This window comes from Bubalus kerabau, chromosome 6, assembly GCF_029407905.1.
Source record: "Bubalus kerabau isolate K-KA32 ecotype Philippines breed swamp buffalo chromosome 6, PCC_UOA_SB_1v2, whole genome shotgun sequence".
NCBI classification, from domain to species: domain Eukaryota; kingdom Metazoa; phylum Chordata; class Mammalia; order Artiodactyla; family Bovidae; genus Bubalus; species Bubalus kerabau.
In genome coordinates, this window is record NC_073629.1 from 120299498 (window position 1) to 120321575 (window position 22078).

General features: G+C 63.1%; 1 protein-coding gene across 1 annotated transcript in view; it reads left to right on the forward strand.

Moving 5' to 3' along the window:
• Positions 1-12584: 12584 nt before the first annotated feature.
• GPC1 (glypican 1) overlaps positions 12585-22078 on the forward strand; it is a 28104-nt gene continuing 18610 nt past the window's right edge. Inside the window, exon 1 of the mRNA XM_055586620.1 lies at positions 12585-12995. Coding sequence (XP_055442595.1) covers positions 12830-12995 — 166 coding nt within the window. The 5' untranslated portion in view covers positions 12585-12829. The remainder of the gene's footprint in view (positions 12996-22078) is intronic.

A 22078-nucleotide genomic window follows, 5' to 3' on the forward strand; every position in this document is an offset into this window, starting at 1 on the left:
ACAGGGGACAGAGTCACAGACGCCCACCACCCCCTGCGACCCAACTAGTCCCGGCAGAGTGACCACCTACCCTCAGCCCAGCGAGGAGGGAGAATTCACCCAGACCATCAGAACTGGGGAGTTTCGGGGCTGGCTGCAGCAAGCCACAGCCCCACAGGATGGGGTTGAAAAATGCCTGTATTCACATAGGGTTCAGTCCTGGGGTGGAAGGATGCTCAGTATCAGTAAATCTATAAATATAAGCCAGGAGGCTCAGTGAGAAGGAAAAAAATGACACGATCATCTTGAAGGTGTTGAAAACATTCCAGATCCTTTCCTACCAAAAACTCTGAAAAGAGCTCTCTTAGCAAAAAAAAAAGAACGCAGCAAACTTGCCCGCCTTGATAAAGATTTCTTCTGGAAACCCTCAGCCAAAGTTGTGATTAACAGGAAAACTTTAAAAGTACCCCCTTACAGTCAGAGGGAGGGGCGGTTTCCCTGGTGGTTCAGATGGTAAAGGATCCGCCTGCAATGCAGGAGACTCGGGTTCAATCCCTGGGTCAGGAAGATCCCTGGAGAAAGGAGCAGCAACCCACTCCAGTATTCTTGTCTGGAGAATCCCACAGACAGAGGAGCCTGGCGGGCTACAGTTCATGGGGACACAAAGAGTCAGACACAACTGAGTGAGTAACACTTTACAGTCAGGAGAACAGATGAGGGTCTTCACCATTTACAATATTTTTGATAACATTTATCTTTTACCAGTATTATACTAGAGATGATAGTCAAGGCATTAATAAATGTACTGTTTTTAAAGAACTGAAAGGCTAAAACGTTTGAAAATAAAAAGATCAAGCCATGACTAATTGAGAAATCAGAAGTGGACCAACTGAAAAGCTGTTAGAATTACATAATTTATTCAAGTTGTGAGATCAAAAAGCAACATTCAATAGTCATTAACTTTCCTGTACAAGTAATGACCAATGAAAATACACCTTCAAAGCTACTGCTTACCAGAGTCCCCAAAAATCTAAAAATAAATTTAAAAAAAATGTAAAAGGCTTCGCTTCAGTTCAGTTCAGTTCAGTTCAGTCGCTCAGTTGTGTCCGACTCTTTGTGACCCCATGAACCGCAGCACGCCAGGCCTCCCTGTCCATCACCAACTCCCGGAGTCCACCTAAACCCATGTCCATGGAGTCTGTGATGCCATCCAACCATCTCATCCTCTGTCGTCCGCTTCTCCTCCTGCCTTCAGTCTTTCCCAGCATCAGGGTCTTTTCCAATCAGTCAGCTCTTCACATCAGGTGGCCAAAGTATTGGAGTTTCAGCTTCAGCATCAGTCCTTTCAATGAACACCCAGGACTGATCTCCTTTAGGATGGACTGGTTGGATCTTCTTGCTGTCCAAGGGACTCTCAAGAGTCTTCTCCAACACCATAGTTCAAAAGCATCAATTCTTTGGTGCTCAGCTTAAAAGGCTTAGATAGTAAAAATTATAAAACTTCACTGAAAAGCAAATTTGAAAAACTGAATAAAGTGAGAAATTTGCAATACACAGGATTCTCAATTTTGATTAAAAAAAAAAGTCAGTTCTCCCAAAACTAACCTACAAATTCGGGGCAATTGATGAGACTTAACAGGTTGAGCTCTAAGTTCTTACAGAGGATAACATCTGAAAGAAGAACCAAGAAATTTTGAATTTTAAGAAATGTGTGTCCAGAATTCCCCAAGTGGTCCAGTGAATAAGACCCCATGCTCCCAAGGCAGGGGGCCCAGATTCAGACCCTGAATGGGGAGCTAAGTTCTCTCAGGTCACAATGAAGTCTGTATGCCACAACAAAGACCCAGCATAGCCAAAATAAATGCTAAAATACAAAAAACTAAGCTAAAAAAAAAGTGTGTCCCATGAAACTGTGATGAGGTCTTGGTGCAGATGGAAATCTGCAGAGACTGGAGGATGGGCGTCTGGGAACGCACGCATGTGGGTCAGAAATTGTCCAGACTAATTCACGTGGGGGGAGGGAGGGTAACTGCCTCCGGGACTCCAAGTGAGAGGCTGCATTTTGATCCACGGAGAGCTCCTCAAATATCAACACAGGAAAACAGTCTGGCACCTTCCTAAACACATACAGTTACAGCTCAAATTCTACTTCTAGCTGTTTACTAAGGACAAAACACACGACCACCAAAAGACTCTTGCACGTTTAAGGCAGCTTAACGGGCAAATAATGTAAGTGGCATCAGTAGATGGATGGGTGAACTGTGGTATGTCCACAATGGAATCCTACTCAGCAATAAAAACGAAATACTTGCCAGTACACGTAATATATTGGCAGCCACGGTTGAGGGAGAGAAGCCAGACACAGAAGAACACTTAGCAGGAGATTCTACTTAACATATGCAGAAGCAAAACTAGTCTACGGCATCAGAAACTAGATCAGTGTTTTCCTGGGTCAAGTAAGCTTCGGGGAGGAGATCCACTACAAAGAGAGAAGTTTCTGGCATGATGGGAGCTTTCTGTATCACGACCTGGGTGACATTTACATGAGTATATACACTCATCAAACCTCAACAAGTTGTAAACTTAAAATGTGTAGCAATGATACCTTAATAAATTTGACTACCAAGAAAAAATATATCAACACAGTAAGACCAACAACGAAGGTGGGAAATGGCAAAGGGCTTGGATATCAGACCCTGGGACACTCTTAGGGTGTGAGATGAGAACATCTAACCTCCGGGTCCACCGGGAGCACGGACAGAATTACTCGGGAGGATCACCGGCCGTCCAGGTTGGCATAGGACAAGGGGCTTCGCCTGGCCCGGCGTTCTGGGGAGACAGTTTGGCCATGTTCATTTAAAATATTAAAACACACACCACGTAACTCAGCGGATGTTTTTCTGATCATTTGTTCTATAGAAGAATTCCCGTGCTCACACAGAGTGCCTGGCGGGTTTTTAATGTCGCTTTGTTTGAAATAACAAAACTCTGGGGCTTAAAATAGAAGGAAGATGCAGCCCTTTTTCGGAAATCAGGCAACAGATGGAAAGGAACAAGGGGGAATCACCGGGACATGAAAGCAAACGTGTTAGCTGCTCAGTCGTGTCTGAGTCTTCGTGACCCCATGGACTGCATCCCGCCAGGCTCCTCTGTCCATAGGATCCTCCAGGCAAGAATCCTGGAGTGGGTCGCCAGGCCCTCCTCCAGGGGATCTTCCCGACCCAGGGATCGAACCCAGGTCTCCTGCATTACAGGCAGGTTCTTTACTGCCTGAGCCACCAGGGGAGGACACAGGGCTCAGCTAAAAATGCACCAGGACAATGTGCCTAGCAGACCTGAGCTACCAGGGTTTCTCGGCTGCCCAGAGACGACTCACAGAAAGTTCCAGAAGGGCACGCCTGCAGTGTTAACCTCAATACTCTGGGTGGAGAGTGTGATTTGAGGTGTGAACAGGGACTATTTTTTTTTCACACTTCTGAATTTGGAGTTGTAGCAATCACACATACATTACTACTAGAGACATTTTTTTAAAGTTTTTAGGAAGTTTTAAATTCTGGCTGTTGGTCATGCAGTCTGGATCCTGTCTGAGAGCAGCAGCCTTCAGCCTCCTGGGGCCTCCGCCCACTCAGGCAGGGGCTGCAGCAAACACTCCCCCTGCCCGAGACCCTCCTGAGGGTGGCGAGCCCTCCTGAGTGGGCAGGCCTGTCACCTGGAAGCCCCAGGGTCTCGGCCCACCTGCCACCCTGCACATGAGAGCACTCTGAGTGTCACCCGGACCCAACCCAGGCAGGGGACACCCTGGCTGACAGCTGCAGGGCTGGGCGGCCAGGCCAGCAGGCGAGGGCTCTGGTTTTGAAGTGTATTTTCTACAACTGCAATTTAGTCAAAATACCCGACCTGGACAGTTTGAAGGTGCAGACGAAGAAATGGCCTTTTGGCGAGACTAGTTCCTTCTAGGAACACCTGCAGGCAGGGTGGGAAGGAGCCTGAGGCTAGCGGTCTCTCTGAGGCAACGAGAGGGTCGGCACGCCTGCTGGCCGGAGACCACGGCTCTGGGTGCCTTCCGGGCCTGGACCAGAGCACAGGGTCCTCGTGCAGGGCGAACACTCGGGAGAGGGCCAGCCTGTGGGTTCAGGGCGGAGGTGACTGACCCCCAGGAGCCACCGAGCTGGGGTAGGAGAGGAGGGGCTGCAGCCTCGCTCACCTGCGGCTGGAGGAACAGCGGACGCGTCAGCTCCTCCGCGAGCTCCAGGCCCCCCATGGCCCGCGGCCTGGCGGGACGGGTCAGCGGCACCCAGGGCGGCTCTGTGGCTGTAGTCCATTATGGAAGTGTCACTCCCTCCCCGGGGGCTGGGAGAGTAAACATTCAGAGTTTGAGAAGCTCTCCTCTTGCCAGGCGCTGCCCCTGCCCACCCCGACCCTCTCTCCACCCAGGGAACCTGCCTTCAGGGGCCGGGGGAGCTTCGAAGTGACAAACACAGGTCCCCATCAGGGCTGGAGCCACGGTGGACACACTCCCGGCTGCTGTCCCCATCCTGGAAGGCGCTCGTCACAGGGACGCCCTGGGGGATCGCTCACACCAGGGACGCCCTGGGGGATCGCTCACACCAGGCACACCCTCAGGCTTCACACAAGTTAACCAGATGTACAAAAGACGACAACCCTGGTTTGGGGAGGGCGGGGTGGGTTAAGAAAGTTCACAGAGTATAAATGAACCATTTTAAAGACCCAGCGGCATCGGAGGCCTTTGCAACGAGGTGCAACCGCCACCTCTACCTGGTTCTAAAACTCTCTCATCGCCCCAACAAGAAGGTCCCCCCAGCTGGCCTCACGAACAGTCAGCCCACGTCTCAGCCCCAGCCCCTGGCTCCCACCGACCTGTTGGCTGTCACCAGGGATTTCTCGCCTCCAGGCGTTTCATGTAGGAGGGGGTTCCTGTGACCTGCTTCTTTCGCGGAGCCTAACGATCTCGAGGTTCAACCAGGTTGTCGGCTGAGTCAGCACTTCCTTTTTATGGCCGAATACAGCTCGCTGGACGGCCAGGGCACGCGAGCTTATGCTGTCACTAGCGGGGACACATCTGGGTTGCTCCCACCCTTCATCTCCTGTGAATGACGCTGCTGTAAGCAATCGTCTGCAAGGTTTTGCTTAATCACTGTTCTCATTTCTTTGGGGTACGTGTACTTAGGAGTACTCGAGCTAGGTCAAACGGTATTTCTGTTCTTCATTTTAGGACCCGCCAAACTGCTTTCCCAGTGGCTGCACCGTTACACACGCCCATCAGCAACGCATGGCCTTTCCAACTCTCCGCATCCTGGACCACGTCGGTTACCTTCCATCTTTTTTATTATATCCACCCTGGTGGGTATGAAAAGGTGCCTCATTGTGGTTTTGATTTGCATTTCCCTAACGGCCTAACTGCGCTGAGCCTCTTTTTATGCACTTTTTATGCGTCTATCAAACCTATCTATGTGTTAATTTGTTCGTATTATACATACTCTAGATCTTTATCAGAGTGTGAACTGCAAACATTCTCTTCCACCCCAGGGGCTGTCCTTTCCTTGGTGCATAGAAGTTTCTAGTTCTGACGAAGCCCAGCGTATCCGTTTTTTTCTCTCATCGCCTGTGCTTTTGGCGTCCTGTCTAAGAACCTATGGCCAAATCCAAGGGCATTAAGATTGACCCGTTCTCTTGGGAGTTGTATGGCTTTAGCTCTTCATTTGGACCTGGCTTTTGCGTGTGGTGTGGGGCAGGGGCCTCCCTTCATTGGCCTAGCCCCACGCGCTGAAGGCACCAGCCTTGCTCTCGGTGAACGGTCTCAGCACCCGTGGGGAAGCCGACTGGCCACAGGCCCCGCGGGCTCCCCCATCTCAGCGGCCTGAGTTTATGCCAGTGTCAGGCTGTTTCATTACTGGCTTTGCAGCACGTTCTGAAGTTGAGAAATGTAACCCCACACACACACCCTGTTGCTCTTTTGTAGGTTATTTGGCTACTCGGGGACCAACCCTGTATTGTGCCCATTTTTCCTACGAGAAAGTGGAGAAAGCAAAAGACATGTCGCCCTCCTGGGGCGGCTCAGCTGGTCACTGTCGGTGTTGGGACCAGCAAGGCTGCAGGGGACGAAGGAGCGGGCCTGGAGGCCAGGCCAGGGTCTGTGGGGCCGGGAGCTCCTTCGGGGACTGCCTCACCCCAGCTCTGGGCTGCCAGGGCTGAGGCCAAGAGCACAGCAGGCAGGCATCCCTCTCTGCCCTCCCTGGCTCCAGCCCTGGCCTCAGGCCTGGGGAGCACTTGGATCAGGGCCCCTCAGGAAGGGCCAGACTCTCACTGAAAGGCTGGTGTCAGGAGCCACGCATGCTGGTTTAAGCGACCACCCACCTCTGCGGAGGGGACGCTCGACCTCCAGTGCCCCCGCCTCCCAGCAAGGGTAGACCACTGCCCTATTCCGCTCGCCCAGAACTGACCAGGGCTGGGCACTCAGACTGAGCTTGGCCGTAGGGCTGACCCCACGGCCAGTCATGGCACAGGCTGTGGCCCCAGGCCTCCCCTTCAAGTCCAACAGGCACCCCTTTACGTGTGGGGATGGCCTGGTTGTGCTGGGGGACAGAGGGGCTGCAGCCTCCCACGAGCAGTGCTGGGGCCGGGACCCCCCACCCTGGGCTGCACCCACGACAGCCCCCTCCCCCAAGACCTGCAGCATAACCCTGACTCTAGAAGCGCCCCCACACCTTCCACGGGCTTCAGGGCCTCCGCGTCTCGCCTGCAGCCCTTTCTCCTGGGCCGGGGGACCCGGGCTCAGCATCAGATGCCCCCTCTCCCCACTCTGGAGGGCTTTCCTCTTGCACAGTCAGGCCTCAGCAGTCTCAGCAGCAGACCGCGTGGGGCTGGAACCTTCTTGTCTTGCAGCCTCACTTGCCAACGCCTCCCCTCAAGGTCCAGAAGAGCCCTTAGTCTGCACCCAGGTCTCAGCCCTCCTGCTGAGGTTGCAAGACCCTGCTCCTGGGACCCTGCAGAGCAACACCTGACTCCACCCCGGAGAAGGCCCTGCTCTGCCCCCCAGCATCACAGCTGGCAGGCGGCTCTGGGCCCTGACACCACACAGGTGGGGTCCTTCTCAGCCTGGTGTGCAGGCCTCCAGCCTGCGGGCTGCCTGCCAAGGCCACCGAGGCCACAGTCACCTCCCACTCACCAGTCCATGGTGCCTGGCTCCCAACAGGGGGACAGCTCCCCCCAGGCCAGCTGACCAGGGCCCCACCCCGGCCCCCTCCCCTTCCCTCCCCAGAGAAGACTCTCAGAAACACGGCCCTGCCCCCGCGGCCCCTTCGTCAGGAGTGGCAAAGGTGGGGCCAGCTAGCCAGGGTCGGTTCCCAGGCACCCCCCTGCAGCCACGCGGCCCAGCGGAGTCCCCGCATCCCAAGTCCGTCAGCATCTTGCCTGCAAGAGCCCAGGGCACACCTGGGTGAGCGAGCAAGGTCCCCTCCAGGGGGGAAGGGGATGGCCTGTTTCAGACACGGGTTTGTTTCTTCCTAAAAATGACAGCTGGGATCCCGGGTCTCCTTCAGCCACATGGTGGGGCTTCTGGGCCAGCTCCGCCCCAGGGTAAGTCCTCCACTGGCTTCTCAGAGGGCACCTTGAACTTGGCCAGGTCCTGGAAACTGCTCTTTGTTTGAGGGATCCAGAGGGCTGTGCACACCCTTTGGGTGACGGTGATGAAGAGACGCCGGGAGACCTCACATTCAGACCGACTTCACCAAGACCCTCAGGTGCTGCCCCTGCCTGGACACACACGCCCTGGGCCCCAAACCTCTGGAGCTGGAAGCAACCTCAGACCTGCCTGAGACTAGTGGAAGATTCTGGGGCAAGCCACAGACGTCTGGGGAGGAGAGGGTGGCCTGGTTTGGTTCAGTGGGCTTCTGGCCGGTCGGCCGCGAGGTGAGGAGCGGCTGGGAGCTTTCCGGAATCACTAGCAGGCGTGGAGGACTGGAGATGGTGCAGGACGGATAGACAGAAGCCAGGCAGGCAGGGAGGGCTGGCGGGGCCCCAGGAAAGCAGCAGCTCCCATGCCGGGCACACCAGGAGGGCTTCGCCCCAACACGTCAGACAGTGCCTGGGCACCCCGGGTCCCAGCTCAGCCCTTCCTCCAGGGCCGGGCCAGGAACCTGGTGGGGAAGGAGGCTCAGGGGAGGCTGTGCCAGGCGGGCCCAGAGCTGAGCACGCGGCCACCTCCTCCTGGGGATGCGCGGACCCCACACTTGGGCACCCGCCCACAGCTCCTGCCCAGCCCCACCCGCGTGCCTGAGCCTTGCGAGCTTGGGAGGCCTGCCCAGGTTTCTGGCTGATCAAAGGGCCCCCACAGAGCTGAGCGGGCTGCCAGGATGTCTGCCTGAGGTCCGAGCCCCTGCAGGAGTTGGAGCAAGGGACGGGGGACGGGCAGGACCGCCCTGGGGGGACGACGGCACCCCCGTTTCATCTGATCTGCAAACCCTGTGCTCAGCGTGGGCCTTCTCCATCCTCCCTGCTTCTGAGGGGCAACCCCCACCCCAGTTTGGAGGAGTAGTTCAGACTCAGAGCCAAGTCAGCCTTCTTGGGGTTGGGGACGAGACCTTCACTTGCGGGGCCTCCAGGACACTGCTGGGCAGAGCCCAGGCCGGGGCCACACCTTGGGGACTCTGCACTGGGGCGATCCTGGGGCGAGATCTTTTATAAGGACAAGAGACGCGTTTCCCAAAGGGATGCGCAAGCAACTAGAAGCATTGGCCCACCTCCCCGTAGAGGCAAGGAGCAAGAGAAAACCAGAGGCAGCCACGAGGCCTGGGAGGGCGCCCCCCTTCACCCCCAGGCTCGGGGAGCCCCCTCACCCCCAGGCTGGGGGAGCCATCAGGGACCCCAATGACGCCTGCCCAGAGAAGCCTCTGCTCCGCCAGAGTCCCATTCCTCTCCTCCGGCCACACCCGGGGCGCCCACTCCCTCTCTCAGCCTGCTGCCCAGCGGCCCCCAGCGCCCTACAGAGGTGGGGGGACCCTGTGTCCTCTGCCGACCCCCAGGGCATCACAGCAACTCTGGGGCCCTAGCAGGTCAGCGGCAGTCCAGCTGTCCTGGGCCCAGCGCCCCCTGACCCCGCCCTGTCCTGCCAGCGGGACAGGGTCTTGCTGGGGACATGGCGGGCAGAGACAGTTCTGTGGATGGAGGTGACCTTAACTGCTCAGTCCACCTGGACACTTGCCTTGGGGTTCCCGAAAGGTGCCTACCAGAACACAAACCCCGTTACTCCCTAGCGGCCGCAGGGGGAACACCAGCTGTTAGGGCTCCACCCCGGGGTCCAGGGTGGAGCCCTAACAGCTGGCTCCCGTGGCTTCTGAGCAACCCTGGCCGCCGGCCCCTCACCGGCCAGAGACAGGAAGTGGGGGGCAGGGCGCTGCCCTCCGGGACTTGGGGTCACTCCTCGAGGAGACGGAAACGTGGGAGAGCACACACCCCCTTCTGAGATGACTCTAAATGGTCCTTTTCTTCTCAGCCCTCACTCGGTGTCAGCAGAGGGCAAATCCAGCCTCCATCACACACCCACTTGACGGGGATGATGCTGTTTTCTCTTTATGAGCAAACCACTCACGCCTTCCTGCCTTCGCACATCTGTGCCCAAACGTCTGGTAGACCGGGACCCCAGAGCAGAAGGTGGCGGTCTTGGCCGGGGCCACAGCAGCCACCCGTGGGCCCATGAGGCCCTCCCCAGTGCAACCTGGCCCTCGATCCTGGAGACCAGGGCTGCGCCTTCTCCCGAGGGGGCGCTCAGTCTGCACGGCAGGCCCAGGGCCATGACTGGGGGCAGGGCACAGGCAGCTGCGTCTTGGGAGCAGTGGACTCCCAGCAGCTGGCACTGGGGTGTTATGACCACAAATGGGGCCCCTTCCCTCGCCCAGTAAGGTGTCGGCCTCTGAACTCAGAGAGCACACCCCTGGGTGGGGCAGCAAGGAGGCAGGCTCTGCAGGCCAGAGGACGGGGAGGGAAGAGAGGAAGCAACATGGGGGTGCAGATGGCACCTCCTCTCCAGGCCCCAAGGCCTGTGACCTGTGGCCTTCAGCAGAGCCACCAGGAGCCTCGACCGCCTAGCAGTCAGCTGCCCCTGTGCCTGGCCTCCAGCTCCTGGTCACAAGGCTCCTGGCAGGTGCTGGACCCATCCGGAGCCAGGGGGACAGTCCCCTGCCTCCCCGTGGACACGGGCCGACACCAGGCCCTCCACAGCGTCCCCTGGCCCCGAGGATAGGCCCTGTACCGGGTCTCTGCAGCAGCTCCCAGCCTGCGTGGGCACGGCCAGGCTCCACCCTCAATCCTCACGAGGAGACACACAACCCGGTTGAGTACGGTGTCTGCAACCACATGGCCAACGAGTGTGGGGCTGGGACTTGAACTCGGGTCTGCAGCTCTCACTCTGGGACGGAACCAGGGAGCCCGCTGGCGCCGGTGATGAGACAAAGCATGGGCTTTCCCTCCCACCGCTTTCTGTCACCTTCAATCAAAGACCTGGTGATGGAGAGCTGGAAAGATGGTACCCGTGGGGGAGGCACGGTGTGCCCCGGGGTACCCTAGTCCTCAGCCCACACCGCACCCTGGCCGCCCTACCACCTCCCCAGGCAGCCCCCCAGCGTGGGGTGGAGCAACAGGGGCACAGGCAGAGCCCCACACTCCCGGGAGGTGGCGGGGGGGGGGGGGGCCGGTGGCCCTCGCAGCTATCCTCCAGGGGAACCATGCCCCTTGCTTGCCCGGCTCGCCTCCACGTCTTGGCAAGACGTCAGAACTGTCAGGGAACAGTTCCTCACTAGTCGAAGGACCCTGGCTCTGAAGGGCAAAGAACACAGGACCTTAGGGGCGGTGGTGAGGGCTCCTCTACGGGATGGAGTCAGCACACACCTGGGAGGGGCCGGGCAGGGGCTGTGCCCACGACCACCACATCTGGGAAGCCAGCCGCGTGAGAGCGGCCCCCCAGGCTCTGGCGCACTGATCCCACCCTGAGGAATCGCACGGTCTGGCCGACTTTACAGGTGACAGACCCCAGTAACTACAGCGAGGGTGGGTGACCCCACCAAACCAGGTGGGGTCAGGTTTAGCCCTCAGGCCAGGTTTAGCCCCCCACCCCCGCTCCTGCCTGATCCCGAAACAAAGATGGAGGGGGGTCCCGGAGCGGCCGCCCGAGGGCTGCACCCCGAGTCACCCACTGTACAAAGCCGCAGGTGCACGCTGAGTGCTGGAGGCCTGCACACCGCGGGGGCCTCACCCCTGTCTCCACACAGTGACTCCGGGTCTCTGGGCGAGAGGCTAGGAGACACTAGGGCTGCAGCGCCCACCAGTCTGGGAGCCCCAGGGGAGGGATGGGCCCCCCTTCCTCCCACAGTGGGCAGGCTTGCTCCTTTGAGGTGAGACAGTAAGGCCCCAGGTTCAAGGTCCAGGAGCCTTACTGGCTCACGGTGGTGATTCGGGGTCCTCTCCCAAGGGTGCGGGTTTATTTGCTTTCACCCCATTTCTGCCCATCAGGCATCTGGGCTCGGAACCTGGTGGCCTCTGGGTTCGGCGCTCACAAAGCAGGAGAGCACGAACGCGAAGCGGGGGAGGGCAGCCGCTGGGAAGAAACGAAGGAGCCCTCCGGGTGCCAGTGCCCAGCTTCTGATCTCCCTTCCCGCGCCCCCCACCCTGCCCCTTCTCCCTCTCCCTGCGGCCGACAGCACTGCGAACCCCCAGCGCGCGGTCCCGGCCACCCCCTCGGTCTGCGAGCGCTCCCCGCATCCCACCGCCCCCCACACACACACACACACCTGACCTGCTCTTGGCCCGACCTCACCCCTTCCCCAAGAGGTCACCTGCCACCACCCGGCGGCCCCAGCCCTCGGACAAGCCTCTGCCCCGCTCTCGCTTCTCGAGCATCCAGAGCATCACGTGGAGGGGACAAAAACCGGCCGACGATCTCCGGCAACTAAGCAGCGGGTTGCCTCTGCGCGTGAAGGCGAGTGGGTGCGGGCTGCTCTCTTGGCTCGTTTCCCGCGTACAGCCCCCCACCCTCCTCCACAAAACAATCAAGACGGAGCTGAAGCCGCGGGCGAGGAGGCTGAAACGGGCGCGAGGGTGAGGGGCCGGTGAAGGGGTGAGGGCCAGGTGCGGGCGGCGGACACTGGGGGCCGAGGAGGCTGCGGGACCCGGCGCGCCAGGCACGCTGCCAGCAGGGCGCAGGCCGGCAGGGCCGGCGCGGGGCCGAGGGAAGCTGGGAGGGAGGCCGACGGGGGGCGGGGAGGCCCCTGATAGGCGCGCGGGAGGCGTGACGTCACGTCCGGCGGGGGAAGCCCTGCCTCAGCGCCCCCGCCCCCGCCCCCGCAGGTGGTGTCGCCGCCCCGGGCGCCGGGCGTGGGGGGCCCGCCCTGGGGACCCCGGACGCGGCCCCGCGCTCTCCGCCACCCCGCTCTCCTCCAGCTGTTGGCAAATCCGAGCGAGCCGGGCAGGCCCCCGCCCCAGGCCCGGGAGCCGGAGGGGCGCCCCGTGCGCCTGGGATCGCGCCCCCGCGCCGCGCCCCGCCCCGCGCGCCCCGCGCGCCCCGCCCCGCTCGCCCCTCCCCGCGCGCCCCTCCCCGCCCCTCTCCCCGCCGCCCAGGGGCCGGGCCCGGACTGCGCGCTCGCCTGCCGCGCTCTGGGGCCGCCCGAGCCAGCGGCCGGACCTCGCGCCCCGCGCGCCCCGCGCCCCGCCAGCTTTTGTTGTCTCCGCCTCCCCGGCCGCCGGCGCCTCCGGACCGCCAGCCGAGTGCGCGGGGACCTTGGCTCTGCCCTTCGCGGGCGGGGGCTGCGCGGGCCCGGCCGGGGGCGCCGCCGGCCCCGCCATGGAGCTCCGGGCCCGAGGCTGGTGGCTGCTGTACGCGGCCGCCGTGCTGGTCGCCTGCGCCCGCGGGGACCCTGCCAGCAAGAGTCGGAGCTGCGGGGAAGTGCGCCAGATCTACGGGGCCAAGGGCTTCAGCCTGAGCGATGTGCCCCAGGCGGAGATCTCGGGTGAGTGACCCGCGCGCCCGGAGCGCCGCTGCGCCCCCTCTTCTCTCCCGCCCTGCGACCCCGCGCCCCGCGCCGCCCTCCCTCTGCCCGGGTCTCCTCCACTCCGCCCGGCCTTCCCCGGCCGCCGGCGCGCACACACCGGCCCCTTCCCCATGGAGCTGTCCTCGCCGCGCAGCCAACGGGGCGCTCCCCGACCCGGCGAGTCCTCCAGGGCAGCCTGGGCTGAGCCGTTGAGTCGGCTGTGGGGGCGCAGCCGACCGCGGCCGTGGGCTCGGGACTCCCCCGGGGTCGTGCGGGCCTTCCCCGGAGGCTCCTGAGGTCGGCCCGGTGATTCCCGGGGGTCCCCAGCAGAGACATCCTCGGGGCCCCGGCGAGGCAGGGAGAGAGCTGTGCTCTTGGGGAGGGGCGAGGGCCGGGGCGGACGGGCGCGACCTCGGCCAGCGGGAGCGGAACGCCGCCTCGCAGGGACTCCTGCCTGGGGAACTTGTGCTCGCCTGGCGCTCCGGGCCGCCTCCAGCGGGGAGTCCAGCTGCAGGTGGTCGGCGCCTTGGATCCCGCCCAGGGGCCGTGCCGTTTCTTTGTAAGAGCAGCGCCGTCGCAGGCGGCCTGGGCCCTGCAGCTGCCCGCAGTCCTGCACACCCTCCCTGCGGGCCTCGGAGGAGCTGTAGGGACCAGAGCGGGGGTGAGAGGGGAGCGCGGAGTCTGCGGAGCTCGCAGACACTCCCCCCACCCCCAGTCTCATTCCTCAAACTGCAAACGTGTCCAGAGCCGCACCGGGTGTGCACGGCGGTACAGGGTTCCCGGGACCCAGGGTGGAGGGGGTGGGGGGGGGGGGCGGCGGCTGGGATCAGAGCTCCAGGCTTCTGTCCTGGGGACGCCTCCCAAGCCGGGGGGAGGGGGGTGGCGGGGAGAGACCACACTCAAGTGGTGACACGGGGGACAGGGAAGGACCGCAGCCACAGGAATTCTGAATGAAAGAGGAGAGTGAGGGCCGCGTCCATGGCCGGGCCTGGCTGGGGAACGGGACAGGGGGGTCAGCCAGGCCCTTGACCCCTGCCCCCAGGAGGACAGAACCCACAGAATACTGCCTGGGCTCCTTGACAGCCCCCTGCCCAGGGCTCTGGAGATTCCCCCCTCAAGTCCCCCAGGCAGGCCTTCCTGTGCTTCTGCTGACGGAGCCCTGCCATTGATCATCAGAGCTGTCTCCTCCCTTGGAGGGGCGATTTTGGTGGGTGCGTCTGGGCACCCCGGACCAGCACAAGACCCCCTGCACAGTCGGTTCAGGCTCTCCCCCGACCCTGCCCCATGCAGGGGCCGGATGCCTGGAAATGCTTGAGCTTTCGGGTGAATCCCCGAGCCCCAGGGTCTCCCAGCCCCAGTCTAGGCTGGCACGCCCCCAAGTCCCCTGGACCCCACAGCCCTGCCTCAGATGTCCACTCCCACGCGGCCTTTGTGCCCTTGGGGCCATCCTACTCTGGATCGCATCCACAGGCCTCTGTCCCAGTTAGGCTGAGACACAGAGTGGCGGAGTTTGGGCCGCCGCCAAGGGCTGGGAGCGCGGCGGGCAGGGAAGGCGAAGCCGGTTGGCGGCCGGGCCGAGTCTCGGCCTCCTTGGGCTGCAGGGTGCAGGGCTTCAGGGCCCAGGACTGGCAAAGCGAGCTGCTGTGCGTGTGATGGGGGACTTTGCAACTGGGGAGCGTGGTGCCAGCCGGGGCTCCGTGTGCCGCCCTCACGGAGCCTTCCTGCCTGGACTCCCTGTGACTCCTCTGCCCCAGCTCCCGGGGGTCCTGTGGCTGCACCCCACTCTCCGTGAGTGCCCCGCAGGGCCCAGGCACCGAGAGGAGTGCCAGCGCCACGTGGGGTGAAGGAAGCGGGGTGACCTCCCCAGGCAGCGGCCGGCCCTGTACGCTCCTCCTGCTCCGGCAGCTTGGCGGGGCTCCGCGGGCCTGGCGCTCCCTGGTGGCCGTGTGGCGGCACGACGCTCTCCTGGAGCCGGGCCTTCCATGTTGAGTCTTGGGGGCCGGTGGGTGGACTCCTCTAGCCTGGGGTTCCCCCGGGGGTGGGCGCCCGAGTTGGCTGGTGGGGTGGAGGCTCCGTGTTTCCCAGGACTGGAGGGGAGGGAGGGCAGCCCTGGGCCTGTGGGCGACCTTTCCAGCCTCCACCTCCCCAGGGGGTAGAAACTCCGTGGGCTCACGAAAGAGGGGCCATCAGAGCACAAGGGGATTCTGCTCGTGACATGTGTAGTTTTTTGGATGGACAGCCAGGCCCAGCCAGGATGAGGAGGGCAGTCATCCCATTTTACAGGTGGGCCTCCCCCCAGCCAGAGCCCTGCATAGAAAGTGAGAGGGAGCCGCCCCTCAACCTCAATCCATCTGCAACGGCTGGGAAAAGCCCAGCCCCAGGCTGCATCTCACTCACAGGACATGCACACACTCGTACACGCATGCACATACACACATGCACACATGTGTGTGCATACACGTGATGCACATGTACACACCTGCAGGCCCATGCACACATACATATGCACCCGTGCATGCGTACACGTGTGCACACACGTACACACACACATGCATACACATGTACACATACGTCTGTATAGGTGCCTGTGGTCTCTCGGCCTTCGCCTGGGGGCTTGCTCCCGGGGCGCCTGCTGGCTCTCCTGACCCTTTGACGCCACGGTTCATCATGATCTGTCTGACCCTTCGCTAGGGTCCTGGGGGCAGAGGCGCATCTGTCTGTTGTGTTCTCTGCGGCAGCCGCAGAACCTCGCCCGGTTTCTGGCACGGAGTCGGTTCTCAGTCCACACCCACACACGTCCCACTTGATGCCCGGCCACGGTGGGGGCCGTGGGAGGTGGAGGGCCCAGGCTGAGGAGGAGGGACCTGGCTGTCTGGCTTTGAGGTTGGAGGTCGAAGGGGGAGCCTGGCGCTGTCAGCGGCTCCTCGGCTCCGGGACCCCAGCTGGCCAGGGGCCCCCAGCAGGGGCCACCGCTCAGGCCTCCCAGCAGAAACCATTGCTTCTCTGTGCGGCCTGCCCAAGGCTGTCTCTCAGTCATGGTCAGCGGTCCTTGCACAGACCACCTGGTGCCCAGCCCAGCCCCAGACCAGACAGTGTGCGCATCCCACCCCCATGAGAGGGCAGAGGCCCAGGGGCCTGCCCTGGGTCCCCAGGTGGTCTCCAGCCTCCGCTGAGCCGCTGCTCTGGCCCCTCACCCCTGGAGCCGCTACGGTTTCATCATCCCCAGCCTGAGGACAAGGCTGGAGGGAGGGGGAAGAAGGGTGGGGGCCCAGGGGAGCCAGGAGCTGACAGGGCCACTGCATGATGCAACAGCCTGGGCCCCTGCTGGAGCCCCGGACACACCACCGTGCTCCTCAGAGGGACAGGGCGTCCTCCCTGGGCCTGGGCGCAAAGGCCAGCCCTGTTGCTTCACCCGCCCTCTGCCACCTGGGCTTTCTGGCCCCGTTTCTCCACGTGTGACAACAGACATGGTCAGGACCACCCCAAAGGCCACAAGAGTGGGGAGCGTGCTGACCCTGTGCGCTCTGGGAGCTGCCTCCAGCCCTGGAGCCCATGCAGGCCCTTCCTGCATGGTGTCTAGCAGATGGGAGCTCTGTCCTGCCCTGGACTCGGGGGGTCACTCCCCAGGACCGTCTGGCGGGTGCAGTGGGTGGGGGGGTCTGGACCTGATTCAGGGGTCACTCCCTGGGACTGTCCAGTGGGTGGGGGTTCTGGACCTGATTCAGGGGTCACTCCCTGGGACCGTCCAGTGGGTGGGGGTTCTGGACCTGACTCAGGGGTCACTCCCTGGGACCATCCAGTGGGTGGGGGGTCTGGACCTGACTCAGGGGTCACTCCCTGGGACCATCCGGCGAGTGCAGGGGTGGGGTGTCTGGACTTGACTCAGGGGTGAGTAGCCGAGGCCACTGCCACTTCTCCAGCTCCACACGCACCCACTGGGCGCTCAGGTCCAGAGCCCGGTGTGCTGACCCCCAGGCCCGTGGCACTACCGCTGAGCAGTGCTGGGCTCGGGCTTCTGGGTGCCTCATGCCACTCCAGCCTGGAGGCCTGCTGTGGGGCCTCACGGCCCAGGCCTTGCTGGGCCGCCAGCTGCCCTCTCCACAGCTCCCCCAGTCCCAGCCCACCTCTCATGCCAGGTGGGAGGCCTCTGCACTGACCCCTCCCGGGGGCCTCCCTGCCCCTCCCTCACTGAGCTGACGGCAGCCCGGCCTTCCCAACGGGTGCACCCCTGGCCAGTCCTGGCACCTGGCCAGTGAAGGCCCGCCACCCCACCCTGCTCAGGAGGGCTCCTCCAGGGGCATGACCCTTGGTGTGCCCCGAGGGCGACACAGCTGTGATCCTCAGGGCAAGCCTGGCATGTGCCCAGCACCACAGCAAGCCAGGTCCCCCGGCAGTCACAGGAATGTCCTGTCTACTCCGGAGGGCTGGCCAGCGTTCTCAGTAAACTGGCCCCGTGCTGGCCCTAGTTAGGAACAGCGTGAGCCTGCAGTGGACAGGCCTCCTGGCAGAGGGGCTGGGGAACGCTGGCCAGACGGCAGGTGGACCCCGGAGCCAGGGAGGAGAGCACAGAGCGGGTGTGGGTGCACCGGGCCTGTGCTGGGGCCCCCAGAGACACGGGCACAGGTGTCAGCCAGGCCGGGCCAGGCCAGGAGGACAGGCCAAGCCAGGGGAACAGGCCTCACCAGGTCAGGTCGGGCCCCAGCCAGGACTCGCCCCCTAGAGAGAGGCTGGCCAGCTCTCCCCAAGGCCTCAGCTTATTTCCGGAGCGTTTCAGACCAGGGCTCAGGACCAGGCCCATGCCTGGTGCCCACCCTGACCACGTCCAGCCACCAGGCTAGTCCTGTGGGGCAGGCCCCTGCCCACGTTTGGGCGGGGCTCCCGTGCAGGGCCACCCACCCTGTGCCGGCTGGCGGCCTTCTCATCGCGCGCATCTAGGAACAGGCCTGGGCAGGAGTCCCGAGCTGCCTGTAGCCTCCAGGCAGGGCTGGTTTGGGTGGGGTGGGGGCCGTGGTCGTCCCCTGTCTCCCCCTGTGGGGTAGGAGGTGCTGGCCTGTCCTCCCTGCCGTGGCCTCTGCCCTGGGGGCACAGCCGGGGCCTCCCTCTCTCCTGACTATTCCTGCTCCGGCCGCAGGTGCGGGGGCACCCTGGGTGTGAGGGGTGCGGACCTGCTCCGCTGGCAGAAGCGTGGGAGCCTGGGCAGGTCGGGGAGCCCCTGCAGGGCCAGGCCAGCCTCAGCCCAGCCCGTATCTGCCTATGGCCTCGGCGTCAGCTCCCACTGTCCTGGCACACATGCTCCCTCCCACAGGCCGGCCCCCCGGCCCACCTGCACCGGCATCCCTCCGGGGCGTGGTGCCCGGCGGCCTGAGTGCTCCCCCCACTCTGGGGGCTCTCTGCCCCCCAGGGTGCTCCCCAGACTGGACAGCCTCAGCAGTGAGGTCTCTGGGCACCGGCTGCATGGCGCCGGGCTGGGCTGGGCACTGGGACCCGGGCATGAAGCTGCTTCCCCGGGGCTGCCCATGGAGATGCCCCAGGCTGGGCGGCTCCACGGCAGGGGGCTGCGGTCTTGCAGTGCGGGGGCTGGAAGTCCGAGATCTACGTGGTTCCTCCCAAGACCGTACGGGAAGACTTGTTCGGGTTTCCTCTGCTTCTGGAGGTGGTGGGCGACCCTTGGTCTGGGGGTCTCTGCTTCGTCTTTACGAGGCCTGTGCCTGCCTGCGTCCAGATTCCACCTTATGGAAATAAGGACACCGGTCCCATCAAGTTAGGAGTAGAGCAGTTACATCTGCAAAGACCCCACACTCAAATGAGGTCCCATTCTCGGGTCCGAGGGTTTAGGACCCAATGTGTGGACTAGAGACAGGATTCAGTCAAGGTCAGGGGCGCTTCGCATCCAGTGAGCAGGGCTCCTGGGCTCTGGGTGTTCCATGGGGGGTGGGGGGCTCCCTGGGCCAGGGCCTCAGTGCAGCTGTGGGGCCTTGTGATGGGGTGAAAGCGTCAGGCCATCCTTAGCTCACTCCTCACCCCCACTGGCCCGCAAGAGTCTCAGGAAGCAGCAGGGGCCCTGCCCCATGGGCCTGAAAGTCTCCATCAGAGTCGGGTGGGGGTTGGGGAGCAGGGTCCTCTGCCTCTGACCTTCCCCGGCACTCAACCTGCTGAGGTGTCTCCCTGGTGGCAGAGACCACCCAGAACCTGGTGGGCAGTGAAGGCCCGGAGTGAAGACCTCCACAGGAGGCAGGGCCACTGGGCCGGGACCGTCATGACTCAGTGGTGCCTATTTGCGTGGACAGGCTTGGGGTCCCCGCCGATGCGTGGGAGGCCCTGGGAGAGGACACAGCGTGGGGGGGCGGGGCGGGAGTGGGGGGCGGGGCGGGAGGCTGGCTCCTGGCTCCGCCTCCCGTGGACCCAGGCTGCTCCTTTGTGCTGAACGCTCCTGGGTTCTGGAGGCTTGGCCGGGTGACAGGACAGCTCTCGGGGCTCCCCCACGAGCTGTCCCCCCACCCCTGACCTCAGCCCCCAGGAGGCCCAGAGCCCCGCCCACCACCCCCACCCCGGCTGGAAGGAGGGGCCCTGGGAAGCTGGCGGGGACTGCCAGAGCTCTGGGAGGCTGTGCTGTGCCTAGGCCCCGGACGCCGCAGGTGGACGGCGTGAGCACAGCCAGGCCTGGGGCCGAGGGGAGGATGGGGCAGGAGCTGGCCACGCAGGAGGCCCTGCGGAAGCACCGGCTCCAGGCCCTGCCTTCTGCAGCCCGTCTACCCACCAGGTGCCCGTGAGCCAGGCCAGGCCCGGGTGCGTGGCCTGCCTCATTCCACCACGCCCTGGCCTCTGCCCGACCCTTGCCTGGCAGCCAGCCCTGCCCAGCCTTCCAGAGCTGGGAGGTTAGGGGGCTTGCAGGGCAGGCCGAGCACCACCTGGTCCAACCGCTTAGTCGGTTGGGGGGGGGAAACTGGGTCCCAGCGAGGGGTCCCTGCTGCTCAGGGCCCCGTCCCTGGAGTGGCTGCTCCCCCATGGCCTCCCCGCCCTGGCCTCGCTGTGCCCCCGGTGCCTGGTGTGGGCACCGACGGGGTGCCCCAGAAGGGAGCAGGTCAAGGGTGGGGCCATCACGCAGGCCCCATGGGGGCGCTGGGGGGCATCTGTGTGGCTCTGTCCATGGGCGCTGGGCACGCGTTCCAGGTTGCGGGGCGTGGTCGGTCAGAGGATGGAGCTGGGGGTGAGGTCACAGAGCCCCTCTCACCCGCCTGCAGAGATGGGCCCTGGCAGACCCCGAGGACCGACTTCTCCAAAGCTGGGGGGCAGGTGGCGAGTCACTGGTGGGGCCGGGTGGGGCTGGGGGCCAGGAGAGGAGCGGGGCCCATGAAACCCCCGCGTGGACCCGGGCCACAGGACAGCCTCCTGAAGTCAGAGCTGCTCCTATTGACGGTGCCTGAGGCTCGAGCCCCACCCACCAGGAAGTTCCAGCAAGAGGCGAGGACCCTCACCCTCCCACCCATCCATCCTTCACTGCTCCGCACGCACCCGCGAGCCACGGGCCCCCTCCACGAGGTCAGGGTCTAGTGAGAAGCTCAACCGGGGCTGCGAGGCCCCCCAACCCCCACAGTCCAGGGCCCGGCCATCAGCGGCTGTACCCCCCACCTTTGTGCCCCGCTGTTGGCCCCAGGGTGCGTGTGACCACAGTCACACCCTCAGTTAGCCCAGCAGCCTGAGGGGTAGGGCGGCACGTCTCCCTCCCACGTGGGCAGCCAGCCCTGGACAAGTGGCCCTGCGCCTCCCCGGGGGCGACTTTCCTTAGGCTCACTGTCAGCCCCGGAGGCTGTGGGGGCCTGGGGCCCACGCACACCTTGGGGCACCTTCCCCAGCACCGAGGACACTGTCTGACCCTGGCGGTGACCGCCCAGGCTCATCCCTGTGTCTAAACATGTCCTGGGCACCCAGGGCCACCTGCAGCACTCTGGCCCCTGTGCTGAGCCACGTGCTGCAACTGTGTCCTGCAGCAGTGGGCTCCGGGTGCCCATCCAGGCTCCGGGCCACAGGGACTACCTCCCCCACCTGTGACCTCCCTCAGAGCCCCCCCCCCCGGACACAGATTACGCCACCTGCTGCAGGGCTGGCTCAGGCGTTCACGCCCACCTCCCGTTGCCGCGGAGCTCGGGACGCACTGGACCCACAGCCGTATTTTAGAGGCTCTTACGATGTTTAGCCCCACCATCCCCGACCCCCTCCCTTGGCCTGGCAGTGGCTGCCCCCAGGGCAGTCAGGCGCCATGTCAACCTCTCTTCAAGTGACCTAATACCCAGGTGACCTCCCTGTCACTGTGTATTTGGGGGCTGGAGGGACACTGGGGCAGCTGCGGGTCAGACGCACAGCTAACCGCCCTCCTGCTAGGGTAAAGCGGCGTCCCCAGCCAGGAGCAGTTCCCTGGGGCCATGTTTGGTCATCACAGTGTGCAGGGCAGGGGACAGGGAGACCAGGGGCCCCGTGAAGTGCAGGTCACTCCTGAACAGGTCAAGGGGCGGCTTCCAGAAACACCGGTCGCACCGCACAGGAAGCACTTGAACCACAGCTCTAGTCTGGATGCAGTCAGTGGCCAGGGGAGCGGAGCGGAGGGGGCGGCCCTCTGCTTGGGGCCAGGACAGGCTTCGGGGTTGGGGGTGGACTCAGCTCTAGAAAGATCGGCGAACTGTGGTGGACAGATTCAGGTGTGAATTTGAGGCTGGGGTCCTTAACCAGGGTGCCCAGGGGAGGCCCAGGCTTAGAAATCCAGGAGTTCGTGAACTCAACTGAGAAAGACAGTACATCTCCTTTTTTGCTCACCTTTAGCCAGAATTTAGCGCCTCTTGTCATTATGAACAAGGCAGTGATGGCATTCTGGAGTCCGGGGCTCACTCACCGTGGACCGCTGGGTCCCCGTGCCCCTTTACTTCTCGAGCAGATGTCTCCAGGTGCCGCTTCCACTCAGGCAGCTTCGCGTTCCCCCTTGCTTGCCCGTTTATCGCATTTCAACAGCCGCGTCACCGCACCTGCGGCTTCCTTCACTACCCCCTGTATAATCTTTCTTTCCTAAGCGT